Source organism: Chroicocephalus ridibundus, chromosome 17 (assembly GCF_963924245.1).
Source record: "Chroicocephalus ridibundus chromosome 17, bChrRid1.1, whole genome shotgun sequence".
In the NCBI taxonomy this organism is placed as follows: Eukaryota; Metazoa; Chordata; class Aves; order Charadriiformes; family Laridae; genus Chroicocephalus; species Chroicocephalus ridibundus.
In genome coordinates this window covers 2,978,720-3,000,387 of record NC_086300.1, presented here as the reverse complement: position 1 = coordinate 3,000,387, position 21,668 = coordinate 2,978,720, and the positions used below count along the sequence as shown (strand labels likewise).

General features: G+C 45.7%; 1 protein-coding gene across 6 annotated transcripts in view; it reads left to right on the top strand.

The window, feature by feature from the left end:
- Window positions 1-17,859, top strand: part of IKZF3 (IKAROS family zinc finger 3) — a 37,053-nt gene extending 19,194 nt beyond the window's left edge. For 4 of the 6 annotated variants that reach the window (XM_063354689.1, XM_063354688.1, XM_063354687.1 and 1 more), the window contains 5 exons: window positions 277-537; window positions 1,238-1,405; window positions 3,116-3,232; window positions 9,525-9,641; window positions 14,739-17,859. In XM_063354689.1, the coding sequence (XP_063210759.1) occupies window positions 277-537; window positions 1,238-1,405; window positions 3,116-3,232; window positions 9,525-9,641; window positions 14,739-15,442 (1,367 nt within the window). In that variant the 3' untranslated portion in view covers window positions 15,443-17,859. The remainder of the gene's footprint in view (window positions 1-276; window positions 538-1,237; window positions 1,406-3,115; window positions 3,233-9,524; window positions 9,642-14,738) is intronic. The other 2 variants (XM_063354690.1, XM_063354691.1) reach the window with 2 other exon arrangements.
- The last annotated feature ends 3,809 nt before the right edge of the window (window positions 17,860-21,668 follow it).

Genomic DNA, 21,668 nt, shown 5'->3' with positions numbered 1-21,668 from the left:
TACTTTTATAGTCTGTAGAACGAAATTATCCATCAAAGGTAATTAACAGGCAGGTCAATATTTTTAAAGGTTTTCTCACTGTGAGTGTCATTAAGAGTACATGATCCATGAAGATTCATGTCTCAACTGCATTTCTTCATCTTTGGGTGTTTAAGTAAAACTTTAAGGAAGATTGATAATGTAATTTTATGTAATTTTTGGTGAGTTTTTTCCTAAGATACTTCATTGTGGCTAAGATAAGCATTTTTTCACTTTTGTGCTTTTTTTTGCCTGCAGATGATGTGGTTAAAGTGAAAGGTGAATACAGTGAAAGAGAGGAGAGTGCTTTAAATTCAGAGCCTATGGAAAACCCAGAAGAATCTGAAATGCCTTATACCTATCCCAGAGAATATAACGAATATGAAAGCATTAAACTGGAAAGACACTCTGGTTCATATGACAACGTCAGGCCAGCTAGTGGAAAAATGAATTGTGATATCTGTGGATTAGCCTGCATTAGCCTCAATGTCTTGATGGTTCATAAGCGTAGCCACACTGGTAAATATCCCTATATTATTCTTGTAAGAACTGAATACTGAAAGGATAATAATTTGTAATTTAGACTACTTATTTTAAAAAAGAATACCAAAATCCAGATTTCCATATTCAGTCCTTGATGGCCACATGTGATCCCTAGCAAGTTACTCACTTTTCTGTGCCTCACTTTACCCACCTCTCTTCTTATCAGGATTGAATGTTAGTAAAAGCATGTTTGTGAGGCATTTTAAGAATTTTGGATGAAAGGCACTATGTCATTTAAGTATTTCAGGCACAAAACACAAGTTAGATTGGTTTTGTGCTGCCATTTCTAGTCTATATGTGCATATGTCTTTGTGCTATACTTTGCCAACAAACAAATAAATGAGCATCTTAGGTTTTGACCTGCAGTAAGATAAGATTTTTTTAAATATTTTTTTGGTCTAAAAATTGCTAGCTTGTTGGAATCAGCCTCCTCCAGAACACTTATTTCCATGGAAAAACTGTACAGTGTTTTCAATAGTTATATGTATGTTACCAGAAGCTCTGACACCAGAGCTGCATGTAACTCCCACTGAAGTCAACGGAAGGGCTGTGTGTGTTTCTATAGAAAGAGATTGATCCAGTACTTCATTCTTTCCTCTTCCAAAAAGGAAAGGGTATGAGGATAGCATGATACCCATGTAACCATTAAATGTCCTTTTTTGTATGTCATTTTAAGGTGAACGGCCATTCCAGTGTAATCAGTGCGGAGCTTCCTTTACTCAGAAGGGTAACCTCCTCCGCCACATTAAACTACATACAGGGGAAAAACCTTTTAAATGTCATCTTTGCAGTTATGCCTGCCAAAGGAGGGATGCGCTAACAGGTCACTTAAGGACACATTCTGGTAAGTGACTTCAAAGACACTTCATGTGTTTTACATGTGTGTCAGTAGGACACTAGGCATGGAAAACAAAGAGTCAGTCAGCAAAGTTTGCTCAGCCGCTCTAGTTTTGAAGAGTCGACAAATAGCAGTGACCACTCACTCTGCCTGCTGTGTTGGTGGAACTGTCTCAGGACTCAGCTCCAGTCTTGATGCTGAAGGAGGGCACAGGGAAACCCGCTGTCACAGCTGTGTGCTGTGAGAAATGGCCAGCCTCGATACCTGCTTGCACAAAATAACTCCTGGGTATTTTCCAGTGAGTGGAGCGAGCTATGCCATCAGGCTCTGAATGTGAGGAGTAGCGTGAAGACATGCTTTGCGGGGACTTCCTTCCGTTTCTATCCTGAGCTGTTGGGATAGCTGTAGGTGCACAATCCAGGACAGCACAACTATTGCCATTTAATGCCTTGCTGTTGTGTAGTGCCTTTCATCTGAAGGTCTTAACATGCTCAACAAATGTCAGTGGTTTTTCTCAAGACTGGTAGGGTGTTCCATCCATTTTACAGATGAGAGAAACGGAGGCACAGAGCTGAGGTGACTTGAATAACAAGCCAGGTATAAATTGATCTTAGTTTCCCCAGTTCTGCAAGAGCCAGGTTGTGCTTACTCTTTGATTTATGTATATCCTGTGTTATACAGGGGCCTATGAAAAAAAACATTTATTCTAAATGATAGATGTTATCTCTGCACTGCACTGTACAGAAAAAAAAAGTTCAACCTCACAAAGAATCAAAGTTAAAAATGAGATTATCTGACATGGATAAATGAGATTCTGATTTAATCAAGACCCAGCACCGTGGTGGTGACTGTCCCCCACCAGCACAATGCTAAAAACATCATGCTTCAAACACATTGTGTGGTTATTGTGACTGAAGTTTTTAAGAGCTGGCTTATTAAACAGCATAAAGAAAATCTTTTCAAGTGAATCACATTATAAGTGAACAATTGCATTAGCAGTAGGGAGTATGGTCTTTTTGCACAGTATACAATGCAACGCTAGTTATATTTGTGCTGTACAAGGATGATATTTTGCCTGGGTGTGTTAGAGGATGTCTGCTCACAAAACAGTAATGAGATAATTTAGGAAGTGCTTCCAGTCCTTGTGTATGAGGCACTGGGGAAGGCTGTGTGGCTATCTTGAGTTTCAAACAGGTTTGCTTTAGTTTAAATGAATCAGGAACATAATTTGCTTTACAATAAATGTCTTTGGAAATGAAATGAACCTCACGTATGGTTTTGGTTTGGTTTAAGTGTATCAGTTTCATGAAATCCTTGAAAAATCCTGCCTAGACAGGACATAGATCAGGCAGTTGGGACAGTTGCAGTCCTGGTTTAGCAGCTGTACAGTTGGTCTTCCCTAGGGAAGTTACACCAAAAGAAGTTGCCAGCTAAAGGCGGGCTGTAGGAACCTGAGCTCCTGTGGACAGTATCTAATTGCGAGTCCTTTTCTGATGCTGAGCTTGGGCACTGAAGAGAGAACTCTACCTGTCCAAGGAGTTTCACTCTTTTGTAGCCCTAATTTTGTGGTGATGACAGTGCTCATAAACTTAACAGAAATTTAAAGCATTCTCCATGAGCTGAACATGTGCTATCAGTAGCTGTATACTTGAATGGCAGGGAGACAGTGTTTTAGTAGTCTCTTGTGGTTATTTTATGCTGCTCTTATTTTTCTAGTGGAGAAGCCGTACAAATGTGAGTTTTGCGGAAGGAGCTACAAGCAGAGAAGCTCATTAGAGGAGCACAAGGAGCGGTGCCGTACTTATTTGCAGAATGCTGGCATGTGCGAGGCTGGTGAGTTCATAACATTACAGTGGTTTTGGGTTTTTTTGGTACGTCACAGTTCTGAAAAAAAGGGCATCTGGTGAGCTGTTAACTCACAGCCTGAGAACAGTTTTTACTACAATCATTTTCAATAACCTAAGGGGCTGTAACATTTTATAAAAGGGTCTGGTTTAATGCATCCCTCAGGCAACTAGTTAAAGAATGCTTTTATTTTAATCACTTTTTTATTTCACAGTTACTTTGAATAAAACCTCTAAAATACCTTGTACACAGCATTTCTGTAGGTGACACTCACAGTAAGTTAAATTATTCCTACATTAATGCCATTATGTGGCTTATTTGATTGGATGAGTTGATGCCCATGGTTGTTGACAACAGTTGTTTACATGTCTCAGTACTTGATGCTTCCTTTTCTTTAGGATAAGATCTGTTGGTCAGAATCGGTTAGAATTTGCAGAAGTTTTAGTGGCGTGGATCTAGGGCATGGAAATGGGGTGCTACCGTGGAGATCACTGATAGGTCAGCTTAGGAGGCAGTGCGAGGTAAAGGACTTCTTTAAGTACAGAGCTGTCTTTGAAAAAGGCTGAAGGTAAAATGTATCAAAACACAGTTTTTCTTATTTTCCTTTTCACAGTCTCAATGCTGCAGTTCTGAAAAGACTTTGGTGAAAAATAACTGCCATAATCTTTGAGCCTACTTCACCTGAATATTTCAAATCCTAAAATGAACTTTTGTGATTTAAGTCCCACAAGATGCCAGTAAGTCAGGAAAGAATTACTTTTCTCATTCAGAGTCAGGGAGTGGTTGTGGCCTCCCAAAAGATTATACGACTGATCTGTAGCAGAGCTGAGGCTACAATTTCAGAATTCAGGTTCCCATTCTATTGCTATGCAGCCTTAAAAAAACCAACCAAACAATAAGGGCTTCAGCTTCCTCGTTTTGATTGTGAATTTCAAATAGAATTTTCTTTACAAGGAAAAGGTTAGACTGAGTTTTCAGAGAAGAAAACTAAAATGTAAAAATATACTTAGATGACAAGGCCCTTTAGTAATTAAAAAATATATAATTATTTAGCATATGGTTATCAAGGAAGGATTCTGCAGGCATCATCACAAGCCATTGATACATGATGACGACTATGTGGGTACAAGAGTTCTTACTCTGTGCAGAGTGAGTAGGTTGGTGTATCAGCCTTTATGACACATGCACACACAAAAACCGCCATAAGGAAACAAAGATTTAACAAAGTTAGAGTTTTATAGTTTTTCGTGGGCTATCTTCTTTTCAGCAAATGACATGTTTTTAGAGCATTAGTAAAAGTAAATGGTTATCAGAACGTCAGCAAGTTTTGGTTTTCATGAGAACCCATACATATTGTAACTGTGGTTTTATGTTACAGTACGTACTCCCATGATGGCAATCACTCCGAGATGTCCACCACGTGAAAATGGAAAACATGATACCTACTATAGATTTCTGCTTTTAAATGATTCTCATGGTTTACATTCATTTCAGAATAGCAGCAATTCACTTATCCAGAATCTGCTATGTAGTTCTTACAGCAGTAGTACAGTATGCCTTAAATTGGTCACAGAGGAAATGTAAATTTCCAGTACAACATGATGTGGCTGCACCCTATGCCTTTAAGACCTTCACACTTTTAAAAATATTGCAGTGTTTTTAGTGGAGTAGTAAGTTTTATGAAAAACAGGAACTCCAGTCTTGCTGAGGCATTTCCATTCAATTCTCTGGTATCAGCACTATGTTAGATGACAGAATCAGCGAGAGGGAAGGCTGGAAAGGACCTCAGGAGCTCATTTACTGTGTTTGACTTGTTTTTTCCCCTAAGTGTAGCATTTTGCACTTGTGTTTAGTGAACATCATTTTTTTATTTCTGACCATTTTCCTACTTATCCGCATCACTTTGAATTTTGGTACTTTTCTGAAGTCCTTGCAACCTTCTCATATGGAGCCATCTTTAAACGCAAGTACGCTCTCCATGCCATCATCCACTAATTAATTAAAATATTGAAAACCATTCTGGTTACTTTTTAGTATGAGGTTTGCATCTTCCAAATGTAGCAGTGTGGAAATATTTCTGAAAGAAAGGGTTTATGTAACCATATTGCTAGAGTGTTGCTCAGTCCCTGATAACAATCTCTGGTCACATTGTTCTCATTGCACAATAACCCACCTCTCTGTTCCACTCTCCATTATTTAGTGACCACATAGAGATGCTACAGGAAGCAATGCCTCTAATTTGAGCTCTGCTTAGTACTTTAGGGTTTTGTTAACGATGCCCGCATGTTCTAAAAATTATACTTACATTGATGGTGTGACAGAAACCACATTATGGAAACAATTCAGTACAGGCTAAATGATCGTGTGTTTGTACTCTGGGCTGGGAGAAGAGTATCTGCTCTCTGTACCTCTACTGAATGATATGATGGCCAGGTGACAGCACTGTTGTAGAGAGGCGGTTCATCAGCCAGCGATTCCAAGAAAACATAAGTAGCCATTCATAATGGATAAATCACATTTGTACAAAAATTTTCTTCTGGAAGTGTTTTATAAACATGAAATCACAACTGAAGCGTACAGACCACTGAGGAAGGCAACAGCCCTCAGAAGCACCACAGAGACACCTCAGGTGGTGAGGAGGGAAGGCTGTAGTCCGTCGCTAGTGTTGGCTGAGCAGGACATGGTGACCCAGGCTTAAAAGTGGTCATGACATTGGAGCTAAACCCCATCCCACTACTGTGTTAAAACACAATGTTTGGGAGCTTTACTTTCCATGTAATTCCAGAGGCACACGCGAGACAGTGATCAGAGATCTGAAGTGGAGCGAAGAGGATGAGTTATTTGTTCTGCAGGGTTTCTTTCAGTATCCTTAGAGTTTCAGCTGTTCTCTGGCCATGCAGGTGAACCATCAGGAGTATTTAACTTGCAGCACATTGCAAGATCTCAAGCTGAAATAGGTTAAGTGCTTTGGAAGTCTCGATTTTCCTTATAACTATTATTCTTTCTCAGAGTAACTTTGAGCAAAGCACTTGACCATTTCTGTCAATCCAGCCTGAAATTTATTTTTAGATACATGTTATAGTTAGATAATTAGTTCTTTAAACTAATGTCACGATGTGCAGTGGAATCACCCAGTGGGTAAGGTAATTGAAGAGGGAGACAGGGCATGATTATTTCTCTCTGTCAAGAAGTCTTTAGAGAATTTTGAGTGATTAAAAAAAATGTTTCCTAAATACTAAATATTATTCTTGACTTGTTTAATAAGTGGTCCAGAAGGGAGAGGTGGGTGAGATAATTTTAAGTTAGCTTTTGGGTAGAGAGAGCAGTGTTGTGAGAGAGAACCCGTGTAACCACCTGTGTCTCAGTGGCAGCAGATACTGTGTCCCGAAGGCTGTATTATGAAGACATTGTCAAAGACTTTTTGTGGCCCATAAATAGAGATTTTTTTTTTCTTTAGGAAAAAATGGCCATTAGCAAGGAGTAGAAAATCTAAATGTGAAAGAAAAGAACCTCAGCGTTAAAATAAAATGGCAGACAGACATCAAGATGGAAGATTGGTACTTGCAGATGTCCCAGAACATATTATGTAGGTCAATAGTTACTGTCTTTTCAGCAATCTTGTCTGAGTAAAGACTATTGTTACCTCTGCAGGAAGCCGCTTGTCTGCCCTCTTGACACTAATTTAATAAAGTTCCCTTGGTGGCACATAAATAACGTTGACAAGACAAGTAGTCACTGATACGCTGCGTGGAGCTTCCAGTGTGTCTGTAGGGCTGGCTAAAGGACGTACAGAAATTTCACTCTTTGAGTTCTGTCGGAAGACGGGGAAAAAGGTTCTGAAAATGTGAAATTAAAGCTTTAAAAGAACATGAGTACAACTCATGAAATTAAAGATTGAGAAAAAGAGGAACTAGAAGAGTAAGAAAAACGAAGAAACGGTAGAGACCAGGGACCTGCTTTTCTGACATGGATGAATTGTGTTTTCCTTCTTTCTCTTTTTCTTTACAATGTAAATTTTTGAATATACAGCACTGTTTGTATTGTTGCCTTGTTCAGGGTAGTTGTGGGCTGTTGGGGTTTTTAAAATTTAAATTACTATTATTAATGACTTGTGCAATGATCCTGTCAAGATTACGAGCATTCTAGGTTGGGGATAGTTCAAACCTTGAACTTTAGTTATCTAAAGATAATATAAAGAGCTCAGAAAGCATATTCTGGTTTTTGCAGCATGAGAGTTAAACAGAAGTTCTGAAATTAAAAACCCCATGACATTATTCTCAAGAATTAACTAGAGCTTCTGGCCAAAATCCAAACGGATGATTATGCTCTGCCTACCTAACTTTCCCTTAGAGTTTCAACTTAATCTGATGTTTTGTCTCACTTCATGTAAACTCTTACGTAGCGTCTTGGTATTTCATGCTGGAAGCAGGTGTGTTTTAGCAGTTGATGAACGTATTTATGTAAGTCTCTAAACATACTAGAGTAATTTGGAATAAAAACCAGACTAGAAAAGTAGTGTGTTATTACCTCTAAGGCATTGTGCATGCATGCCCTCTGTGGTCTGGTTATCATGCATATCATGGGGTTACAGCCTGATGAAACAGGACTCAGGTAGGGCTGAGTTGAGCCCTGTTATCCCATCCATCCTGAGTCATATTTGTAGCTAGAGTTTGTGGCATCGAGTACTTATGAAGCACTTTACATTTTCAAAATGCTGAACAAACATTAACAAATGGTTCTGGCTGAGGTTTGGTGAGTCATGGTTTGTGCTGACTGAAGCTCATATGATATCAATAACAGCAATAATAAACAGGTAAGGAGTGTCTGACTGAAATGTGTAGGGAAGTGCTGCACACTAGGCTATGGAAGGATGATACGGCATTTTTATCACTTGCTGTACTTAGCAAATTGCAATTTAAGTCCAATACTTAATAAAACTGCATTTAGCAGGACTAAAGTGATACCAAAGTGCTTGTATCATTTTCCTCTGGCATTTTCCTCTTATGTAGATTACGCTTCATATATTTAGGTATGCTAGTGCAATAGCACAATAACAGCAGCCAGGATTCTTTCACGGTGAGATCTGACCTTTTGTATTACCTTGGGAGAGCAGATCACCCTTCCTTGTCTTCAGTTTTCCTCTACTTGGGTACTAACTCTTAAAGGCATGGTCAGTCTCTTAAAATGGGTCTAGTTTTCACCACAGTGGTCCCTAATTCTGAAACTCCTAGTGCTACTTTTTAATATAAAAGTACCACTACCGGTACTTTGTTCTTCAGGCAAGAGCAAGCTTTCTGGGGGGAAGCCGCAGCAGTTATATTCAATATTAGTCTGGCAGTAGTGATATGAGGTGGCAGTCCTTCAGCTTGGCTGATCCAGCTCAAAAGCCTGCGCAGCCTCCATGAGGTGAGGGCGAGCAGTAATTTCCGTGAAATGATGGGCACTGGCAGGCACTGAAGGAGAACTCTGGAAAATAGGATGATCCTTAAAACAGCCAGTGGCCCAGGCTCAAGGGAGCGGTCATAGGGCACGTGTACTTTTCCTAAAATTAGAAATTCTGGAGGTCACAATGAGCTTTAAAACACCTAATGCTAATGCTTACAAGTGTGCCAGAGAGAAAACATTCTTAATGAGTTTTAGCTGCAGCATTCAGTGATAATGACACCTGAAAAACAAGAGTTAGAAGTGAATATTGAAAGACTATATTGATGTGTTGATGTTGATAGGCTTTATACAAGTTTCTTAGTGATTAGTTAGGAAGACATCTAGGTATGACTGATATCTAAAAAGTGTAGCAAGAGCACTGAATATCTTATATTGAAGTTTTGAAGCACTGTGCCTGTCTGCAGGTGTCACACAGTCTTACTCAGAATAAAAAAGAAAGGCTGACAGAGGTTATATCTACATTTTGTAACCAACCCTTCCAGCCAGTTTATTTTACACTTCCTCTTGCTAATGAAGATATTGGGTTTGTATGGTTTATGCTCTCCTTGCATGAGCTCAGGACTGCAAGATTAGTGTCTGTTTCTGTGCTTGCTTCCACTGACCGCAACTGGTGCCCAAGACGCAAAGAGCAAGAACGACAGAAAAAGCAAAACAAGTTTACATCAGATCTCCAAACTGTTTCCTTCCAGTTAGTGTGGCAAACTCCGGAGATTAAACCATTCATCTCTTCCTTTTTTTTTTTCTTTTTTTTTTTGCTTTTTTTTCCTTTTCACCTACGTGTTGTTTTTTGTTTTGGTTTTTTTTTTTTTTTTTCTTTTCACATTTTCCAAACTAGCAAGCGTGGAGGCAAGGCACATCAAGGCAGAGATGGGGAGTGAAAGAGCCCTTGTGCTGGACAGGCTAGCAAGCAACGTGGCAAAGCGAAAAAGCTCAATGCCTCAGAAATTTATTGGTAAGAACAAAAAACCTTTTCATCTGCAACAGTTAAATATGTGCAAGTTGGTAACCTATGGTACAATGCCTCTGCTTACTTTAAATATCCTTCTCAAGTTTATAATCTAGTCTAATACAAAAGAATATAAATAAAGTAACTTTGATTGTTTTGATATGCTTTTAGGGATTTGTTGTAGGGTTTTGATTAAAGTAACAGAATATATTCTGTTAGATACTTAAACTGGATGGGAGCTGCTGTTGTGCTTTGTGTCCATTTGTGCAGGCAACGTACAAATATATTTTGTGAGCTTGCGTGTGTTGTTTTCTGTACCTGTGCATTTGAAATGTTCTCTGCTAGGTTCTTTACAGGAAAAGAACAGGAAGGCTTAATGCTGTTAAGAGCTGAGAGCTCTTTCTAGTCAGCAGGAGTTGAAGATACTTGCAGGATGCATGTGTGGAATAAGGCCTAAAGACAGAAAAGTATTGGATTTTGTTAGTCATCCTTCTGAATTTGAATATGATTAAAAAAATATCAAATCCTTTCTTGTGGTAATTTAAGCAACAAGATGTTTCCATAGCATTTTCTTTGCATTTAATTTTATATGATCAGAGTTTTGCATGCTGGGGATCTTAAATACTAGTTTGGCAGGTTTTGTGTTTCAGTGAACGCCTGATCCTCTTGGCTAGTCTTATTTCATTAACTTGCCTTTTAAGAAAATAAAATGCAACTCTTGTGTCCTGGGCAAAGACCTGACTTAGTCAGCAGTTCTGTAATATTAGTACTAATAATGCCTAATGTTATATTCCGTATGGTTATATAAGGTACTGAGCGCTTATTTTTCTTACTCTAAATGGGGGCCTGTGTGGGGGCTGGTGTTGTCACACATGACTGGGGAGGGGAGAAGCGTGGGGCTGAGTGTGCAGGGAGGGACCAGCCGCTGTCACACAGACCCACCTGGCAGAGGGACCTTCTCAGGACCTGGCTCGAACGTCTGGGGCTAAGGGCCAAACCTAGGTAAAGGTATGCTGCTAAAGCCATAAAAGCAACCTGATTTTTGAAGGTAACGTAGCTCGTACTGGATTTAGTGTGTAGCAACGGACTTTCATCTATGAAAACCGATAACTTTTATTTAGACATCTTATTATGGCTTTAAAAAGGTCACCTTTTTATACAGGAGTGAAGTAACACCAGCATGCTCCATCTGAGTGCCTTTGGGTACTTAATATTGAAACTGTTGACTATGTGATTTAGACCTTACATGTCATGCTGTGATTCAAACAGTAATACTAATGCAAATGTTTTTCAAAATCTTTAGCTACCTTTTTTTTAGCACTGAGATCAGCTTCACCCTCTCGTGTTTTACAACTGCTACCAATTCAATCTTTGTGTATTTTATTAAACACATCCTGCAGCAGGACGCAACCACTCAGCATATGCTTAGAGTTAAGCACTAGTGTTTTTCTGATTTGTTTTACCAGCATACTAGTTACCGTATGGATTAGATCCCTTTTTGACTTGTGATTGTGCTCAACGTGGTCTGCAGATGGCATGAACTGATACCGCGTCATGCACGGGTTTTTGTGGAGAAGTTGGAGGACCCAGGGCAGTTCACCTAAAGGAACAAAATAGCCCATTTCTGAAACTTACGATTTTTCTAGAACCTATGCGATTGGCATGTTCTTGTTAGGTAATGTGTGGAAAAACTTACTTGCTTGGTCCCTTTTATCCCTGGGAAGCATGTTTGCAGGAGCGGTCTGTCCGACCTTGATTTGACTTCTGTGACTTTCTGAACTGCATGTGTAGGAGTGCAAATCTGCCGGGACAGCTTTGTGATTTCTTGGGAAACGGCGTTCTCAGAACTGCTGCTGATTTTTCATTTTGTCAGGAAGAAGGGATAGAGATGTATACTCACAAGGCATCTTTGTTTGGCTCATTTCTGTGAATGCAGTCTATTGATTGGAAAAAAAACCCAACCCTTTATTATTATTTGAGGGCTCTACAGAGATTCGTACAAGCACCAGGAGTCTTGCCCACTTCATTTTTTCACATTTTCATCTTCAGTAGCTACTTCATGTGCACAAATATAGGTCTCAAACAGGGACACAGATCAGCAGACCGTATACTTGCCTCTTCACCTCTAAGCCCTCCTTCAAAGGCTTCTCCTGCAAAGATTTTGTCCTCAGCTTTTCCTTTAGTTACGAGAGAACAAGGCTTTGAATGGAAGTTTATGACTTCGTGTTTCCTATTTTGCTGTGGATTTCTATTTTGCATGCCTATAGACCAAATCTACAAACCCTGTCTTTTTGTACTTCCTGGTTTGATTAATGAACAGATTTTTTTAAAAAAAAAAACAACAAATGAAAATAGCCCAGCAGAGCAGATACCCGTGCTGGTGGTACTTTGCTGCTGTATAAAACACGCATGGGGCTGCATCTTCGGTTGACGCAAGGCGAAGTAACCGGTGCAGTCAATGCATTTCTGCCAGTTTACATCAGCTGAGCATCTTGACCCACAGAATTCTATTTCTTCCTTTTTAAAAACAAGTTCACCCTGAGATCGGGAGTAAAAATCTATTTCCGATGGTGGTAAAAGTGCTAGTGCAGTTCTGACACAGTAACAGCCACCATGACCCCCCAGTGTGCGAAGTTTAATGAGAAATCGCCTGCTTTGGTTAGCACAGCAGCCAGAAGCAGGTTCACTCCCTGTTCCCAGTGTCCACACCTCATCGGGTTACAAAAATCTACTTACATTTTAGAGTAAGCGAAGCATCACTGAGCAGCACATGAGCATGTGTCATATGCTATGGCTCATGTGTGAATTTTGAAGGGGAAAGCTTTTGCATTGCACTGAGACACAAAAAAAAAAAGGAAAGATGTGCTAACCAGTGGCTGCTTTGTAAATGAACGTTAGAGAACCTGTAATTTCATTTTTAATGTAGTGTTTTTTCAGTAACTTTGTGGCACTTTGCCTGGTGCAGATAGCAGCTTAACTCAGAATAATCTATTACATTGTCCTGCCGGCTCCAGAGATAAAACATCAACTGCTTTTGGCACGGTCCATTTTACGCACCCCTCAGTCCCCATATACTCCTTTCCCCTTTTCAAATCCTGACTGATTGCTGTCGGTTTGGAGTGAAGCACTGCTCTGGCTTTTGTCTCTCTCCATGGAAAGGTTTGCTGTATTTCACCGTCCGCTTGATTGCGATGCGGTGCCATAGCTTGTCGTTCTGGATGTACGATTAGCACTTTCTGTGGCACTTTCATACAGATTCAGCCTACCTAAATATAGGCTTCTTACTCAGATATCGAAGTCAGACGCGTGCTTGCCTTGGGGTGTCTGCTGAGACAGTGAGGGGAGAGAGAGAGAGAAGCCATTCTTTATGTAATGCTTTTCCTCCCAAAGTACATTAGAAATGTCACGGTCTGGTTGCAGCCTCATTTCTTGACCTCTCATGTAAGGAGTCCGCATCTGATGTGCCGTGGCCTTTTAAAAATGTACAGCAAGGTGACACGTTAACGTATGTCAGAAGAGCATTTGGGTATTTGCATTTCATTTGATATAACTGGTAATTTTAGTGAGACGGGCTGGGATACTGTGGGGACTTTAAAAAGCCACCAGGATAGTGGAGTAACAGAATACTGTGAGAGCCTGAGTGGTAATACCTTGCCTTTTTTGTGTCTTACCTTATGACAGTCAATCCTAACCCAAAATTTACAGGGAGTCCTGTCTATTTTCGCTTTTGTTGCCCCCCTTTTTTTTTTTTTTTTAAATTTCAAATTTGTTCACATCTTTCACTTGCCTGGAGCTGGTTTTATGAGTCATACAAATGTGCTATATCGTTTTGTTTCCTTCTGTGTAAAGTTGGATAGCAAGTTTTTGTTGAGGGTTGGAAGCAGTTACACTCTTGTGGTTCACTAACCTTTTTGAGTGTTTTATAAGAGAAACGTGAGCTCCTGGTTTTCTGCCTCTGCAGTGAAACCTAATGAGTTTCATATACATTGAGTCATGGTGTTGACAGGTGACTGATAAACATCTGCACTACTCCAGTTACCGTAACTAAAAGATTAGTGGATCTGATGTTTGCAAGTCACTTGCACGTGAAACATTTGGTCTGGTCCATTTTTTTTTTTTTTAGAGCTATAAACAATTTTACGTTTTATGTAACCACAGAATTCGGTTACTTATTGTTAGACATTCATCAAAAAAGTGACTTTAGTCCTTTTGGGGTGCAGTTTTATTTCCTCCCTGCACCTGGCATAGAGAAAACTAGTTGCAGTGTGCTGCCCAGCCCACCCTCCCCTGCCTTAGTCCTTGCTAGAAGAGGCGTGAGCGGAATTTCAGGTACCGTCTCTTGGCTCTCCTCCCTTTCTGTCTAGTCTAGAGTTTTCAAAGCTGCAGTGCACCCAGAGGGGAATGCGTTTCACTCCTCTTCCGCTAGCCCCGTATCAAGTGACCCTAAATGTGTTGTTCTATACATATGTGCGTAGCTGACAGGGTTAGATTGTCTGAAAACCTGTGCTGAGGTCAAAGAAACCAGGCGTAGTGCAGAGGAAGCTGTAGTTGTCAGAGGACAGTGGGGAAAATTGACTTCAGTGTCCAAGGACAGATAAAAGAAGACTCTGTGAGATGGGTAAAAGTAGTGAAAAGTGCATCAGATCTCAGCCGGCCCATGTCTGCACTGTTTCTGTTAGAGAGGGGTACCGAAAATGGAATAATTTGGTTCATTGTCCATTAGCTCTTTTACAGGTATTTTCATTTATGATTATGTGCCTTTTTCCAGAAAAAAGATGAGAGTAGTTAGTCTATGGTAGCTTTGATAATATTCTTCCCCTTAAGTCCCAGATTAATTAAAAAAAATTAATGATGATTTGTCCAGGAAGCATCCTCACCACCTCCTCTATTAGATTCTTTTGCTTTCAAGCCTGGGCTTTAAAAAAATAACAAGCCCTCCGAAAACCCCACCCAAAAGCTACTTATATATGAACGGCCTCTTTCAGCAGAGAACATTTCATGCCTCTGTACTTTCCATAGACTACTGCCATTTAGAAAGGGCATCACAGAGTTTAAATACCTGTCTACCCACCCGGGTAATTTAATACCTCTCCTCTCTTGCAGGTGAGAAACGACATAGTTTTGATGTTAATTATAATTCAAGTTTCATGTACGAAAAGGAAAGCGACATAATGCAAGGACGCATGATGGACCAGGCCATAAACAATGCCATCACCTACCTTGGGGCTGAAGCCCTGCGCCCTCTCGTGCAGACCCCACCAGCTCCCACCTCCGAAATGGTCCCTGTCATAAGCAGTCTGTACCCCATTCCGCTGACCCGCCCCGACCTGCCGAACGGCAGCTCGCAGGATGCGGAGAAGAGCCATGGCCACCTCAGGGACAAAAGCCTGTCCTCCGACAGAGGTCTTTCCCCAAACAACAGTGGCCAAGACTCCACAGACACTGACAGCAACCACGAGGAGCGGCAGAATCCCACCTTCCATCAGAGCCAGGTGATCCCCGCTCAGGCCCGCAACGGCCTCCAGTCCTTGAAGGATTTCCCAAGGCCATATGACATAATCAAGCCACCCGCCATATGCCCCCGCGATGCCTTTAAGGTCATCAACAAGGAAGGGGAAGCCATCGGGGTCTACCGGTGCGACCATTGCCGCGTGCTCTTTTTGGATTACGTGATGTTCACCATCCACATGGGCTGCCACGGGTTCCGCGATCCCTTTGAGTGCAACGTCTGCGGGTACAGAAGCCACGACCGATACGAGTTCTCCTCGCACATAGCACGAGGAGAGCACAGAGTAGTACTCAAATAAAAGGACTGGTTTTCCAAGGTCAAAGGCTTTGGTTTAGATCGGAGGGGAGGCTTGCTTGTTTGTTTGTTAATTAGTATAAAGAAATTTCTTGAATATTTTTCTATGCCAGGTTTTAAAATAAGTTTCACAGGAAGGTGACACCTTTTTAAATTTTTTTTACAAATAATTCAGTGTTCTGTAGCATCTGTGCCTAGCTGCTGTGGTGAGCGGTACCTGTACAGAATACCAGGAGCAGAGACCCGATTTTTATATGAACTTTATTTTTGTGAAAATTAAGAGCCATTTAGGATGTTTTTATTTTTTAACGTGTGTTTGTTTTTTATAATGTGTGCTTTAACTCAGCGCAAAAGGTTTTTATGCTGTGCTGCCGGGTTCCCTGCTTGGTCAGATGTAGAGTCAGAAGCGCGTAGGAGGAGCTTTCTCGAGCTGTTACAATCCCAATCGTCTTCAAACGGCTGATCACCGAAACAAGGAAAACACGCGTCTGGGAGGGATTATTAATTCCTCTTTAAAGGTTTTCCCCTAAATATTACAGAGCATGTGGCCCAACCACACTTTCATTTTTCTTACCCCTCTGTTCGCTTTCTTTAAAGTCACTCCCACATGCATCTTACTCGGTAATAGCAAAATAAGAAATGAGCCCTATTTTGGGGCTGGGGTTTTTTAACAGTACGCATTTTTGGGATACCCCGTGAGATCACTGCTTGGCTCATCCATGCAGTCTGGGGGAAATCCAGCTTTTCACTGATGGAAAGTCCTCCTTTCTGACGGACGACAAGAAGGAGGACAAAACTGTGCTGGGCGTTGTGCCCCCGCCCTGCTCCTGCTCAGCCCCTGCGGCAGAAGCGGTGGCCGTGCCATCCAGTGGGTGGCCAGCCCTGGCACGCAGCGTCCCTGCGGAGGGCGGGCGGCGTTGGGCACGGAGCGGGAGTCACCCCGTCCTGGCAGCAGACAGCGTGAGAATCTGCATACAGGAGTGTGTGGGAGCTGACGGCTCAATCACGCTGTCTGGTTTTACGTGGGGATATCCCTCGGAGTGAAATGTGCTGTTTTGCAAAATGAGTATTTACCATTACTTTGAAGCTGGTTTTTAAAATAGTTCTTTTAATCTAATCATTGCTCTGCAGCTGTATTATTAGTCACTGTGCTGAAGATATGAATTTGATAACAGTTTTGCTGAGTGAATGTTTATTCTTTGCAAAGTATTTTTGTATAATGTAGAGTTAAGTGTGTTCTGATGGACTTTTTGCATCCATTGTATGGTTTGATATCTCTGTTGCTTTTGTACTTTTTCAATGCTGCCGTGCCACTATCCGTGAGCATCCATCCGTTTCCGTGAGGGAAGGCCGGGGCACAGAGACACAGGGGGTGTGCTGAGGGTTCAGAAATACTGAATTTCATTCCTCCCTCTGACCTGGGCTTGCTCTTTTGGCTCAAATACTTTCTCCCTCCCTGAATTTTATGGTACAAAAAAGAAAATGGTATTCATTTTTCCCCGATAAGGGTACATCTGAAGGAGGATAAATTAGTCTGTGGAGTGCTCGAGTATCTAAAGTGCTGTAGAAGTGCTAGATCCTGCTGATCCTTGGGGGGAAGGAGAACTCCTTTGCTACCTTGTGTGACGTTACGTGTGTGGTTATAAAATAAGTTTTTTCCAATAGCCAGTTTCCCCACCGGGAAGAACACACAGTGAGCGGGTGGATGTTGGTTCTTCCCTGACGAATACCCGTTGTCATGGCGTGACCAACGATCCTTCTGCTGGTGATGCTGCGGTTCCACCAAGGGCTTAACCCGGTTGGCCGAGGGCTTCCTGGCCTTGGGGAGGCTTCAGCCGATTCCCTGCCTCGGTTACCGTAAATCCTTCGGTAACTCCATCTCTCCCGCTGCCTTCTCCTGGGGGAGAACTCGCCTGAGTTACACGCACATCGTGGCTGATGAAAACGCTCCTCATGCTTCGCCAGAAATGAATAAGGTTGCGCACAGTAAAACGTAACTTGTTGTTTGCACAGGAAGCTCCCCAGATTGCCGAATGTGTGTCAGGCAGCACTGCCGGTGCCTTTCTCACGCCGCGACCCGATCCTTGAAAGCACTCTTCAGATTACTGTCCCTCTGCACTTCCCGCCAGGCAGGGCTTCAGCCGTCTACCCCTGCTGCACAGGCGAGGTGAGCAATCACCCGCTGCGCCTCTGAGCAACACTGCCCGGTTTTTGGAAGGAAGGAGGGAGGTTTTTGCAGTGTCTGGCCCAGACAGCACCGTTTTCCCACCGCTGCTCGGGCAGAGCCCGGATTTCAAGATGGGCTGAACCAAAAGAAGCTCCCTGCTCTGTCTGGAGTTGAGGAGCGATCACCTCGTTACAGCACTGCTGTTGAAAAATCACATGTTATGGAATTTCAACCCAGTCATTTATTAAAAAAAACCAAAGAATATATTTTGGAGTGCTGTTTATCTGCTGTGTGATGCTCCCCAAGCGGGTGCCTGCGACTCGCTGAACCGGCGCCGGAGCCGGCCTTGGCTGTGTCCCGGGAGTAGGGCTGGAAAGCTGGAGAGCCAGCCCCGTGCGGTGCCAGGGTCAGTCCCCTCCCTGTGCCTCCCCTTGCCTCGGGGGACCTCCCCGGGCACCCTCCCTTGGGGGCCGAGCCCCGGCCGCGCCAAGGAAGCCCCTTGGGCCCTGCCCGTAGGTCGAAGGGCTTGGGCAGGTCGCTGAGCTCGGAGGAGCTTTGCAAATCACCTCATCTGGGAAAACAGAGCGGGGGAAAATGCCAGTATTTGTTGTGAGCCTGATTTATTCTGCTCCCGGTTTGGTTATTTTGGTATGAAACAAATTTGTGTTTGGGCCGTTCTCTTTGAACGCGCTCCAGCTGCTCCGTCTGTCTCGCTTGGGTTCTTTATTTACTGCTGAATTGTACGTAACCAGCGGGCAGCAGGGAGGAGGACCAGGAAACGGGCTTTTAGCGTAAAGAAACGAGCCTCTTGTGCTTAAACGTTTATTGAATTTTTTAAAAATTCCAATAAACTCTCATGTATGTCATAGCTGAAGGGACCCGGGTGCTTCGCTGCCCTCCCACACCGCAGCTCCTTCCCTACAGCCACGAAAGCAGAGGAGATCCCAGCGCTCGGAGCCGGGACGTGAGCGGCAAAGCGCAGGCTCTGGGTGAGCCGAAGTGAGGGGAGCGGGGCCGGGGCTGCGGCCGCTTGCGCCTGTCGCCTCTGGGATCTGCAGATCCCGAAGGTGTGAGGAAACCCGTGCCCAGCGCGTCGCTTCCCACCGGGGCTGCCGGGCTGCTGGCGAGGGCTGTGGTTAGAACACCAACCGGTTACTCAGCGCAGCGCCGATACACCCCGAGATTTAGAGATACGGGCGTCTGCTCCTCTAGCTGCTGAAAAATGGTGTCGGTCTTTAGTTTTGGTTAATGGATGAGCGATAGGGTCCAGGGAAACCCGCCCTTCTCCGAGCCGGGGCTGCCCCGGCTTTCCTTGTCTCCCAGGGCACGTGTTCCAGGGAGGGGAACGGCCCAAATGTGCCCGGGTCCAGCAGAATTGATTCCCGCGGGATGCCCTGGGGCAGGGAGATGCTGCCAGCCTGGGGACTCGCTCGCTGCCACGATGTGATGTGTCACCGAGCACCGTCCTCCTCGCCCTGGTGTTACCGAGCGCAGTCATAGCGAAACGGGGCTCCGGCAGAAGCGCGGAGGAGCCCCGAGGCGCAGCGGTGGCCTCGGCTGGCTGCTGAGCCGCGGCGCTGGCAAATGCTTGCATCCAGGTTTGCGCCAGGGATCCCAGGCGATCTGCAGGTGACACCGGGCGAGTGGGGGGACACCGCCCTCCCCCCGGCACGCAGGGCATCCCCCTCACAGCCAGCGTTGGGGAAGGGGGACAGTGGAAGGGCCACGGGCTCCTCAAATTCCTCCCCGTGCAGCCGCGCTCTCACCACTCTTCCCAGCAAGGCCGGCAGCCATCGCTGGTGTCCCCCCCGCCGTGATCTGCACGGGGACACGTCTGCGTGGGGCAAAGGCGACACTCAACCCCACGTGCCTGCACCCGCTCCAGGACCTGCCTGAAGCACGGGGGCCGCAGCGGGTGTGGGGTGGGCTCAGGGTTTCCGTGGGGCGCCGGGGGCTGCGCCCACCCCTGCCGGAGCACATCAGTCAGACGGAAACATCCCGGTGGGCGCGGAGGGCGAGGGCTCACGCCAACCCTCCCACGGCCCTTTTTTTAGCACCTGTTTGAGCAGGTTGACATTGTTCACGCTTATTTCATACTCTCCTGACACCTTCTACCACCGGAGGCTGGACAGGCTCGAACCACCGACACGAAACAAAAAAAGCAAGTCAGAGGATCCTTTTTTTTTTTTTTTTTTTTTTCTCTTACCCTCACTTCCTTCCCAGCCTGGGTGAAACGCAAGCGCCAAGAGTTATTTTCCCCTCGCTGTGACGCTGCCAGGTGACTCTGAAGGACGGGGTGAAACGGTGCCAGCGCCCGCAGCCCAGGGGACAAGGGACAGTGAGTCCCGCAGCTCATCCCCTGCCTTTTCCCTGAACGAGAGCTGTTTTGGTGCTAAAACGCCCCTCAGCCCTTTTCTGCCTGGAACCAAACCCCCTTTAAAGCACCAGGGGGATAAAAACATTGGGCTGGTGTTATGACAGAGAGATCCTTATCTGCTGATATGCCGTAATTACGGTAGCGCAGGGAGGAACTCGTTTCCCCCGTCGTGTTGAAACACGCTTCGTATGGCGTGAAAAAAAATCCCATAAAACTCTGCGGGGCGCTGAACTGCATCCTCCGAGCATCCCGGCTGGCTCCTGCTCCCCCTCGGGGACCCGTCAGGCACCCGAAGACGGGGAGCGCGGGGAGGGGAGAGCGGGTGAGGGAGGACTGAGTCACCGTCACCGCCGCCACCTCCTCCTCGTCCCAATTCTCCAGCCTTTCACTGAGTCACGCTCCTCCCCGCCATCCCGCCGAGGACCCCGCCGGCCTTCGGCAGCTCTCCGCGTGGGCTGGGCGGCTCTGCCGGGCTCCCGCACCCCCCAAAAGTTGGGGGGCAGGGCATGAGGGGGACACGGGGCCACCTCTGTGCCCCCTTCCCTCGGGGGGCTGAGCAGTGCTGGGGCAACCAAGGGGGAGTTGGTAGCCCCGCGGCTCCCAGCTGCACGCCCTGCGGGACACGGGGGGTCACCGGCGGCACCGTGGCGGGGGCAGCGGGTTCACGTCACGCCTGATGCCCCCCCCTCGCTTGGCCGGGAGGGAAGTGAAGCCCCCGGGGAGCCGCGTGCTCCCGCGCCATTCCCTCGGCGGGGTTATATCTGGCGCCGCATTTGCATCGCGGCCAACCGGCGCACCTGGGCGGCCGGCGAAATCCTCGGGGGAGCGAGAGCGCGGGGAGCGGCTGCCAATTGTCACACGCAGGCTCGGCGGCGCGAGGAAAGTCCCGGCAGACGATTGTTTTTAGAAGAACCTGCTTCCCACCCGAGTGGCTTCGGCCCCTCGGGCAGAGCCTCTTCCCCCCCACCGGCACCCGGCGGGGACACAGCGAAGGGTGGGATGGGGACGACGCTCCTCGGCCGGGGGTGACGCTCCCGGGCCCTGCACTGGTGCTCCGTGACCAGGGAAGGTGCTCCCAGGCTGGAGATGATGCTCCTCAGCACGGCCCAGGTGCCCCCCACCGATGGAGGAGCCCCCGACCCAGCCCAGGCCACGGCAGAGCCCCCTGTTCCCCCACCGCTTTGCCCGGGACCCCCTTCCCACCGCGAGCGTTGGCGAGACGGGCTGCGAGCGGGGCTGAGGCCATCGCAGTGCTGCTGCCCCCGGACACCCGCTGCCCCCGAGGGGCGCTGGGGACAATCCTGCTCCCCCCACCACTGCTTCAGACCCATTGCTGCTTCCCTGGGGACCGGGGGGCACCGTGGAGCTGGGGGTGTCTGGGGGATCCTGACCTCCCTTGGCCCCGTTTCCCATGGCTGTGGCTCTGAGCCCGGGGCGGGGCGGAGGGGGCCGAGACGCAGCCGGGCCCCCTTCCTTGCTGCTCCCCGGGGCTAGGCGCAGCCCCCCCCCGTCCCTGCCCCCCGGAGCGGAGAAAGTTAGTCAAATCTGCAGAAACCGCAGCAGGGGGTGAGGGGGGGCGGGGGGAGACTGCGTCTGCGCCGCCACTTTGATGTCACCCCTGCATGTCCCGCAGGTGCTGCGCCGTTGCCATAGCCCCGGGGCCGCCCTCCCCACCGCCGCTTTGCC